The sequence below is a fragment of the Andrographis paniculata genome, unplaced genomic scaffold (genome assembly GCF_009805555.1).
Source record: "Andrographis paniculata isolate CXL003 unplaced genomic scaffold, ASM980555v1 Contig86END, whole genome shotgun sequence".
Classification (NCBI taxonomy): domain Eukaryota; kingdom Viridiplantae; phylum Streptophyta; class Magnoliopsida; order Lamiales; family Acanthaceae; genus Andrographis; species Andrographis paniculata.
Window position 1 is genome coordinate 4,160,537 of NW_026137624.1, and position 11,309 is coordinate 4,171,845.

The 11,309-nt window shown below is 31.2% G+C and overlaps 2 protein-coding genes across 3 annotated transcripts; one reads left to right on the forward strand and one right to left on the reverse strand.

Moving 5' to 3' along the window:
* The first annotated feature begins 446 nt into the window (after positions 1-446).
* LOC127242453 (uncharacterized) lies at positions 447-5,324 on the forward strand. Its single transcript, XM_051262000.1, has 9 exons — positions 447-759; positions 1,342-1,707; positions 1,811-1,913; positions 2,801-2,908; positions 3,522-3,631; positions 3,742-3,849; positions 3,933-3,978; positions 4,784-4,915; positions 5,076-5,324. Exons 2-9 carry the CDS (start codon positions 1,490-1,492, stop codon positions 5,157-5,159), a joined length of 909 nt encoding a protein of 302 aa, XP_051117957.1. The 5' UTR covers positions 447-759; positions 1,342-1,489; the 3' UTR covers positions 5,160-5,324.
* Positions 5,325-7,147: 1,823 nt separating this feature from the next.
* Positions 7,148-10,723, reverse strand: LOC127241970 (urease accessory protein D-like). Of its 2 annotated transcripts, none has more exons than XM_051261271.1 (8): positions 10,296-10,723; positions 10,153-10,209; positions 9,964-10,038; positions 9,813-9,857; positions 9,317-9,550; positions 8,257-8,333; positions 8,020-8,155; positions 7,148-7,539 (listed from the first exon to the last, which is right to left on the reverse strand). In XM_051261271.1, the coding sequence occupies exons 1-8, from the start codon at positions 10,392-10,394 to the stop codon at positions 7,426-7,428; spliced, it is 837 nt and encodes a 278-aa protein (XP_051117228.1). In that variant the 5' UTR covers positions 10,395-10,723; the 3' UTR covers positions 7,148-7,425. The 2 variants fall into 2 exon arrangements, with proteins under 2 accessions (XP_051117228.1, XP_051117227.1); XM_051261270.1 differs by having other exon boundaries at positions 8,020-8,185.
* Between the last annotated feature and the right edge of the window lie 586 nt (positions 10,724-11,309).

Sequence of the window (11,309 nt, forward strand, 5' to 3'; positions counted from 1 at the left end):
CCACACTTATAATTTTTGTCAATAAAAAATTATATATTTACTTTATTTCCATGGATATTACTCGTTTTATCTTAATTGTCTAAAATACATTTATATTTACAATTTAAAAAAAAAATATTACCTCAATCCGCCTCTAAGGTCATATTTACCTTTTGCGTCATTGTACTTAATATTGAAAATATTCTTATATTTATATAATTTGTTCGTACGAATGTCCTTTTATTAGTATTATAAGACACTAATGAAAGTATTTTTTAATTTTTTTTAATTTGTACTATATTTTGATATAATAATTAATATTCGAAGATCAACGCACAAGTAAATGAGATCGTTAGAACTGGATGAAAGTAGTATTTATTAAATTTATAAATTAAAAAAAAATCATAATTACAATATTTATATACTAATAAATTTACAATGATCATAGTAAACCCACTTCAACCAAGCCCAAAGCCCATACATCCGTATCCGCAGCGGCCTTCTTCCAAAAATCATTCCAAAACCTAATTTCCACCGCAGGACGCCTCCGTCGATGAAGGTCGCCGAGTTTTTCTTCTGCAAATCTTAATTTTCAGCGCCGATACTCCCCCAGAAGGATTCTTATCCTCCACTGTGATTTTTCTACAACTCGATATAAGGTAACGGAATCCTGCGACGAAACTTCTCAACCGAATCCGGAAAATACGACGGAGTTTGTCTCGCGTCTATCCTTACACGCCGTTCAATGGCGGTTTCACCATCAAATGTACATCTGGAAATGTACGTTCATTTCTATGTTTTTCTCGAATTGCTGCTGGCTATCTATTTTCTTGTGGAAATTCTTTCACCGGACTTCATTTATTTGGGGAAAAGTTATGTCGCACTTTATGATACATTCCAATTTCTAACTCCAAGCAACCATACAGCATCGGTTGTGAAGATGGTCGTTTTCTTATGGAAGGTGCCAAAAAACGTAAAAGTAAAAGAACGAGATTTTTCTGCTGTTGCTTTTGTCGCCGTGAATATTTTCAGTGTGTTTGTTTAGGTTTCATTATTTTTCGTTGCTAGGGCAATTTGAAATTACAACAGCGAATGATGTTTTTTTTTTGTGTGTGTTTTTTCTTGTTGATTTTTTACAGTTACGTGAATATATATATATATATATAAATAAATAAATATATATTGTTGAACATACTCTTTATCTATACCATGTAGGTAAAATAACTTTGAATGTACAAGTAACAGATGTATGACATTAACAATATGTTTGTATGGTTTCTTTGTTACTTGACCTTGTCTTTCTTTAGCTGAAATTTTATTTATTAAGCATCTAAGCCTAATTTAAAATTTTTGAGGTGACAGAAAGAATGCAATCTAGGCTTGGGGACACACAATTTTGCTGTGGAAAATATACTCATATTGAGGAGTTGTTCAAACAATACACGAATATAACTCTTTGGGAGTTCGTGTTGAAGATATATGAGTTGTTTCTAAGCAACTCCTTCCAAAGATGAGCTCTGATGGTGCCAATGCTCTACCTAGGACTGAATCTAATGTGCTCCGGGGACACGAAGGTGCAGTCCTGGCAGCACGCTTTAACTCAAACGGCGAATATTGCCTGAGCTGCGGCAAAGACCGCACCATACGGTTGTGGAATCCCTACCGTGGACTGCACATCAAGACCTACAAATCCCATGGCCGTGAAGTCCGCGACGTCCATGTCACGCAGTACATTCCTATAATTTCGTTCCTGGCGTTTTCATTAACAGCCCAATTCGCTTTGATTTTTCTTTGTTTACATTTTTTTCTCGTGGTTGTATCCTTTTGGCAGGGACAATTCGAAGCTGTGTTCGTGTGGAGGGGACAGGCAAGTCTTCTATTGGGACGTGTCAAGTGGTCGTGTGATCAGGAAATTCCGCGGTCATGATAGCGAGGTCGGAGGAATTATATCTTCTTAAGTTCCCCAATATTTCTTGGTAATTTTATGACAGTTGCTAAACTAAAAGATTGATCCTGTGCTTAGATTGATCGATGAATGCGTTTTCAAACAGAGACGCTTAGGGTGTGTTTGTTTGGGTGAATTGATTTGAGTTTTGATTTGAATAGTAAAATTTTTAATTTGAAGTTATTCGATGTGATATAAATAGGAATTGATGTAATATTTTGAATGTAAAATTAATTTTTAATGTAATATAACAAATACAAAGTAGATATTAATTAGATATTTTTGGAGGAAAAAAATTTGTGAATAGTGAAAAATAAATCAAATCATCCAAACAAACACACCCTTAGAAACTAGCTCTAAAGTCTAAAGTAAGATCTTGTATGGCAGGTTTTGTCTCATTGTTATAATTGAAAGACGTTTTTTGCTCTTATATACTTCCAGTAAGTTTACTTCGTTCTCAGGAGGGTTTAAGAACTCGAGCTTCAGCTTGATGTGGAACTAACTGGGTGTGCCAAATTTCTTAGCCTATTTTATACAAGCTGAAAAATAGCCTCTCACGCGAGCAGGCTTGTGTGCTAGAATGGTTTCTGGTTATGTAACTCTGCTAAGCCAATTAGGATTGGGATTAAGTTATTAAGTATTTCATTAGTGTTTCTGATCCTTTAAAATTCTCATCCTATTATACCATTTCTGTTTTGCAAACACTTGTGTACTTTTCCTCAATCATGTAATAAATTTGTAGTATATTATGGAACTAAGTTAAATTGTACGAGTCTATATGATAAATTATTGAGAAATGATATTTGTTGAAAATTGCATATTATGTTTTCCCGTTCTTCAGTAGATTGTCTTGAAATTTATCCTCCTTGCTATCAGGTGAATGCTGTGAAGTTCAATGATTATGCATCTGTCGTGGTATCAGCTGGTTATGACCGCTCAGTGCGCGCTTGGGACTGCAGATCACATAGTACTGAACCTATTCAGGTATTTCTTTTTTCTTTTATTCTTTACATCTTTACCCTCTCACATACTATATTGTGCTTACTGTGTATCACTTTTGCTTGCCGTCCCTCTTAGGGTATGTTAAATAGTGCAATTCAAAGTACCATTTTTATCATTTTCGTCTGTTCCACTTCAAAGTATTCATTTTCTATTTTAGAAAAAATAATTATACACTAATACAAAAATATCCTTAACTTTTATTTAAATTACAAACATATTATTACCCATACAATTACTTTATACATAAAGTCAAAGAGCACAAATGTCAAAAACTTTTATATACTTTCATTAACTAATAAAATACTATTATTTTTTTTTCTAATACAAAATCCCAAAGGGCCCTTTTGATTTGGGACGGAGGGAGTATTATTTTATTCTCTACAAAATGATATTCATATTTAATATTTAGATAAAATTTTTAAAACATTTATCCACATGCTTTAAATTTATTTTTTTAAAAATATATATATACATATATTATATTGTTGACCAAACAACATCCCAAACTTTCAACCACAATCCCAACCACCAAACAAACACGCCCTTCATCTTATTGAACTTTTGACTTTACTGAAACATATTTTGGATTTTACAGATCATCGACACCTTTTCAGACAGTGTAATGTCCGTTTGTTTAACAAAAACAGAGATAATTGCTGGGAGTGTAGATGGAACTGTTCGAACATTTGATATTCGATCTGGTAGGTAGGTGTCTTTTGAATATAGCCATGTACAAACTTAATAGTTAATGGTTTGGCCTAGGTTCCTTCAATCTGTATACGCATTCAGGAATGACTTCTATTGATTATTTCCAGAGAAATATCTGACAATCTGGGACAGCCCGTCAACTGCATTGCTCTGTCAAATGATGCCAATTGTGTATTAGCTAGTTGTCTCGATTCTACTCTAAGGCTTTTGGATAGGTAGGTGTATTACTGGATTCTACTCTCTTGGACATCAGTGTGTCTTCTGCATCTTTGATGGTTATCTTCCCTTTCTGTGCCAGGTCGACTGGTGAATTATTGCAAGAATATAAAGGTCATACCTGCAAGGTTCGCTCTGATTCTTATCTTTAGTTATCAACATAGTCCTTTTAGATTTCACCTAGGGGATATTTGGTAGAGGGAATTAGTGCTAGAGAAATGAAAATAAATGTATTTTTCTTGTCTGTTTACCATTGAGAATTGAGAAAAATAATTTATTTTTCATTTTCTACTTTCAATTCTTTCTCATATACAGTGAAATGGAAAGAATTGAAATTTGTGAATTGTGATTGAGAAAAATAAAATATGATTTTTATCACATCATTTTCATTCGTTATCAAAAAATCTTTATTATTTATTCCCCCAATCTCATCTTCCGTCTTCATTGCCGTTATCACACTATCCATCGTGACGGGAAGATTTTACATATGGAGAATTTATTATTATTGTTAATTTGTGCATTTTTTGTATATAGATACATAGAATACAAATGATAATCGATTCTCTGATACATTTACGTCAATTGAATTTTTTGTTTTACCAAAACAATGATTGATTCTTATTCTCCAGACCAATTCTTTTTCTCTACAATTCAATTTTCTATTAGCATTTCTCAATCTCTGCAGTTCCATTCTCACCAAATGAACCCTTATTGTCTTATCTTGTGTTTTTAAGTCTTGTTTACCGTATACATTTGGGTATTTTGTAATTATGGTATTAGTAGATGTGTATTATCCTAAGATTTATTTAGAAGGTTTGTATTTCACAATAAAATGTAGCATTCTTCATGAATAAAACAAAAGTAGAAAATTCAATTTCACAAAATAACACCTGTGTCTGTGTCTGTCTGTTGGCATTGTCATATCTGCACCAGTCATTCAAAATGGATTGCTGCTTAACAAACTCTGATGCTTATGTGACTGGTGGTTCGGAAGATGGTTACATTTATTTTTGGAATCTTGTGGATGCTAAAGTTGTGTCCAAGTTCCGATCTCATTCTTCAGTGGTAAAGTTTTCCTCGGACTCCTTTCTTGCCATTTACTTGCACTGTTAATTATCGGAGGTTTTTGACATGCCATATGAAAGCTAATTGTCACACAGCCATACAATGATTCGCAAATCTTTGTTTCGTTTCTTATTTATTGCAAAATTACGAATTTCTGCAGGTAACAAGTGTGAGTTATCACCCCAAGGATGATTGTATGATTAGCGCTTCAGTGGATGGAACGATTCGGGTTTGGAAAAGCTAACAAATGGATGGAGTTTAGGGTAAGGGTTTTTTCTTTTTCTTTTTGTTTTTGGTTTTGATGTTTTATGGTTTGAATATCTCTTGTGGAAAGTAGTGTAGTAATATTTGGTGGTGAATTTGTTGATGTTATTATCACACTGCATAAATGGTGCTTTTCTTCTCCTCATCTTCTCTTTGTTTGCTTATTTGTTTGTTCATTCATTTATGGGGGGCAATTTCCTATGTTGTAAATTTTTGTGGTGTCTAAATGAAATAGAATCGATTTGCATGAAGGCAAAGAATAGAATTTTTTAAGTTAAATCTTCTCTTTGCTTTGTTGGAATCTTTTTATTATTATTATTATTATTATTATTATTATTGTCATGTAATACTAATGGTGAAAAGGATGGATGGTTTCACTCCTTATTAATTAGATGGTTTCATTCTATCTATAATAACTCATTTCCGATTATATATATATATATATTTTATTTTTTTATAATTAAATAATATTTTCTTTAATATTATTATATTAAACTTTAAAACTTTTTGGTTGAAGTGTGAAACAGATAATTCTATCTGAATGGATTGAATAAATATAAACTGATTAATAGGACTAATGAGAATTTATAAAAATTATTTTTGGTGTTTTTTTAAAAAAATATTATAAATTATATACGATGTTTTATAAGATTATATATATTAGTATATTTTTTTCAAAAATGGTAAAACTTAAATTCTTGAGTACTAAATTTAATGTGATTTTTGTAAAATTGAATAATATAATTTTTAAAAATTATAAAAATTAAATAGTACAAAAAAAGATAAAAATAAAAAATAAAAAAAAATACTGCAATATTTATTTCTTTGGATACAAAAATTTAATTTTATCTTCTATTTCTCTAATTCAAATAAACAAGAAAAATAGAATCATTTCATTTTCTCTCGAGTTAATAATCTCTTGGATCATATCTTGTGATCAATAATAAATAAGATTCTTTTAAATCAATATGTTATTTAAAATGTGTTTTAAATCTGAGTAAAATCAGAGTGTTTTTTTTTTTTTTTTTATCAAAATTAATATTATTAATTCTATGTCAGTAAGAGCAAAATAAAATCTATACAAACAATAATATGGGTTTTAGAAATATATTTCTTATTTTTATTATACAATCATAATTCTCTAAAGCATTGTTTGCTACAGAGAAATAAAAATAAAATTTTTCTTGTTTGGTTGAATCAAAATTTAGGATTAAGAAATAATTCATTTTTTCTTCTTTAGTCTCTTTTTCGTATGTCCAAAAATAATGAAAAATAAAATTGAGAGAATGCCATATATTTATATATTTTATTTTTTTATATTTAATTTTTATTATTTAATTTATGTTTATCTGTTATTTTTTACTATTATTATTTTGTTTTATGATTTTTATATTATTCAAATCTCTTAAAATATCATATCTATATTATTATTAAAAAATAAATTATCAAACTATAAATATAACTAAAAAATAAGATAATATTTTTCTTATCTAATTGATTATTTTTTTAGCAATAAAATTTATTTTTTTCAACCAGCAATATCATTTTTTAACTTAATCAAAAATTGTCATTCTCAACCTAATTCAGTTTCTCTGCAATTCTATTGCCTACCATCCTTATAGAAAACTAACATGATTAATACAAATAGAAATTCATTTATTAATTCTCTAAGATAACTAAGATCATTAATTAAAAAGAAGATATATAATTCCAATTAACCCCTAGAAGATGCATAGCAAAAAAGCTTCAGGTCGTTTTTTTTTCGTTTAATGTTGTTGTTATATCTATATATTATTATTATTATTATTATTATTATTATTATTATTATTATTTTTGTTTGTTTTCAAATGAAACAAACAAAAAAAAAATTATCAAAATTAATTTTGAATATATATTCTAGAAAAATCAAAATTGATGGAATCGAGAATACAATCTGTGGTTTGCTAGAGCACGAGAAAAATCTATGTAAACAATAAGATGATTTTAAGAAGGACATTTGTACAAGAAAAATTATACAAATATAATGATATTTTTAATATTAAATACAATGACGCAAAAGGCAGATGCTACCCTTGGAGGCGAACGGAAGTAGTAGAAAATATAGATATTAACACTAGTAAAAAATCTTGAATAGGTATACGAGATATGCTCGGCTCACTCTACCATCATCGATAGTCATCTACTCTAAGAAAGAAAATATGAGAGAATGATACCTGAATTTCAAATAATTTCCGGTTACGATCTATCTATTGATAGGGAGGAGCACCGAGCAATATCTCCATACCGGCCAATTGTTGCTGCAAGAAGTTGTAGATCGATTCAGTGGTTGTGGATGCAACCCTAACAACGACGCCTTGCCCCTGAACATGTCAAGACAACCGAAACAATATCAAAATATACGGAGAGAATGAAAAAAAAATGAGTAAGTCTATAAAGTAGTTCAATGCATTCTTTTATCCTCATATTGGTAACTTTGGTTCTATTGCAACAGACACTTTTTGAGATTTTGACACTGTTTATCAACAGTAAATTTTTAAAAGTAAAACAGCCATCAAATATCTATTTACCCTTATAAAATATCGCATGAAAAATATTAATTTCCTACTATTTCCAAACTCGAAAAATCTCGGCCTAAACAGAAAAGATGATAGATCACTGCATTTTCAATGGTAAAGTTTGTTGAATGGTGGTTCACTTTCGCACGCTCCAACTCGATAAAAATTAAAATTGTGTAGACACACATTTATATTCAAGAAAGTGATCGATAAGAAGAATCCAATTATCCAAGTAGTGCTCTAGTTGCTTCCAAGGAATTAAATTAGGCAGACTAGAAAATGTACCTTTAGGCCAAAGGTACTGCAAGAAGCAAGAAAACTGGGTTTGGTTTCTTTCGAAGAACCTTTGCTAAATAAAGGCCGAGACATTAGTTTCTTGACGTCTTTCTGGATTTGATCCTGAATAAGCTTCAATTTAGGCCTGAAACCAATGCAAAATTGGTACACAGGCCTGAATCAATTCAATCTCTTCTGCTTGCATAGAGATGACGATGAGGAAATCGAAAATACATTGGCTCCTACCCCAAAATAATTATCATGGCTATTGCATGGAAGTGCTGCAACTGATCCAACCCACAACTTCCCTTCTCTAACAACACCTGATTCAAAATTAAAACCATCAAGAAACAAGATAAAGCCGAATCCAGATGATGCTGAAATTGCTGAATTGTTAAATTGTGTATTTGAAAAGCTTTTGGGTAATCTTTCCATATAGTCATATATATAATATATAACAGTGTAGATTCTTTTCGACAGTAAGGGTATGTTTACTTTCATGGATTAAAGGTAATTCATTAAAGTAAATAGGTTAAATGGTACCAAATCCACTCGTAGTTTCAGGAAATAGTATCAAATTTTCCATACTTCTAAAAATACGTCAAATTCTTTCATGATTTCATAAACACTGCGTCTAAACGGTGTTTGACCTACGCACGCCCAAACTGCGAATGAATATATTTATAATTTTAGGAGTTTAAAATTGAGATTCTAAAATTCATTCGCAGTTTGGATGCATTTAGGTCACCGCCAATGGGGTTAGACAGTTTATAAAACCATAAGTGAGTCTAATACAAATTTTAGAAATATGGGGTTTTCGACACAATTTCGTGAAACCACGGGTAGCTTTTGTGCAATTTAGCCAAGTAAATATGATCTAAGTGTCACAAGCTTATAACTTGACAGTGTATTCACTTTACCATTCAGTCCCAATTAATGAATAAGTTATTATACATTGTCATCGTCCAACGGCTAAACAAAATACCGAATCATTAAGTTCAAATACTGAATTCAGACGCAGTCGGCAGCAGCTTCAAGAATAAATGATCATGTGGTTCTACTTTAAAGAAGGAAGTTTGTAAATTACTACTTGGCTTCTAACTAACTAAAAACTATAAATAAGTAAATAATCGGAATATAGTTTTTTCTTTAGACAATAAGCAGATTCACAACAGAATTGGTCCTAAGTTTATCGGGCAGTTGCCTAGAAACCCATCCGACTGCTTGCAGGATGTACCAAATGCCTTGTACAAGTAAAATTTGTCAAAACTAAGTATACTAATAGTTTGTAGTACAAGAAAATTACCGTGTCAAGAAATAAAGGCTCGTTGCCTTGTAAGAGAATGCAGTTGGTGCTCTTATAGTGAGAAAAAGCCCATTTTTCTCCTGTCTCATAACGGCCACTTGTTATCCAATCGACAACAAGCAAACTCGATTGAGGCATAAGTTTGAAAACTTGCATTTGGGAATACCTTGCAGTGGAAAAACAAGTTACCGGATCTGGTATAAGAGCCAAAAGTGCACTGCTTCCAACAATCGCCTAATGCACAACATAGTGTAGCCACCATTACACGATTGAAATATAGTACAAACAAAACATTTAGAGCTCCTGAAGAAGCTGAAACTGCAAAATCAAGAACTCGACAACTAATTACGAGGACATAAGAAAGTGAGTGGACAGACCTTTAATAAGTTGAAAACAAACAATTTTATGATAATTCAAGACTTTGCACATTGATAAGCTGTAGTGTTATGTGAACAAAGATGTCGGGAGGACAGCTTATTCAAGAACTCCTAATTACCTCCAAACTTTGCTTAGAACATTTTGATCCTATGGATTTATAAACCTGCACATATCCGCTAAAAGATATCAATATCAGCTTGCAATATAGAAAAAACACAATTTGAAATAAAATAAACATTCAAAAACATGAGATCAAATGGTGGAAGAACCTTGGTAGAAGATTGGGTTGTCAACACTGCCATACAATCATCCCCCACCTCAATATCATAATCAATGGAATCCCCCTAACCAAATGCAACATAAAAACCAGTAATTACACAGCAGATCAATCAGAATTTCAGCAATAAAGAGATCCAAAAATTACATATATATGCATAAATAAATAATTGTGCACGTACAGAAACAATGCCTCCGCCATAGGTGATGGTGTAAACCCACACAGCATCACCACCAACCTGAAAATGATCATTTCAAACCCACATTGAAGTTTTGATTTCCCATCGAAATGATCAAGATGGCAAGATTAAGCTTTACTGTGCACCTTGTTAGGGTTGATGAATTTAAAGGGATACTTTGAGAAACATCGGGTTAGAGTTGACTTCCCCTGTACCCTCTCCACAACCAATTTCCCTCTATCCATTCCTCTAATCTCTCTGTCTCTCCAAAAATCAGTTCAAAAATCAGAAACAAAAATCCAGTGCAGAATTTGATCCCCAGCCTCTCTCACTCCAAAGAGGCCTTGATACTCGAACCAATAAATGCAGAAAAACAAAAGCAAGGACTGATTAGCCTTGCGGCCTGAAATTTCCACAGAAAGACGCCCAAAAGCATCGGGCGGATTGGGAGATTGCGGGGGGAAATTGAACGTGATTGAAGGTGTGTGGAAATGGTGGATTTTCGAAAGTGAGCCTTATATACAAAGTGAGAGTAGAATTTAACAAAGAAGGGTGAGAGTGAAGGCGAAGAAGAATAACGGCACACACACACACAAGTAAAAAACGGGAGAATACAAATAGAAATGGGAAAAAATAATTAAGGGTCTGTTGGGCTGGATCACTGTGCTGGTGGGCTTTGGGGGGACAATCCGTCTGAGTCTGTCCTTTTTTTTTAATTATAAATATAAAAAAATAAATTATAATAATTATAATTTAATAAAAAATATATAATATATATGTTATTTTGTAGAGAATAAAATTTTCTATAATACAAATAAATAAAAATTTAAAAATATATATACAAATATAATATAAATTTATAATTAAATTATACAAACTATTATATATTTATATTATTATATTTATATATATCAAATCAATACACATCAAAATTTTTCAAACTCCAACCAAACTCAAATCCAAAAGAAACATAAAAATTCAAACTCATTTTAAAATTCAAATAAAAATCAAACCCATTCCCAAATTTCCCCAAAACCTTAAAAAAAAAAAAAAAAAAAAAAAACACCCTAAATATCAGCAGGATAAAACTATCTACCTTGTAAAATTGATTGACGAAGAGGGTGTTTTTTTAATTAGATTTCTATTATTTATAAGTTTAT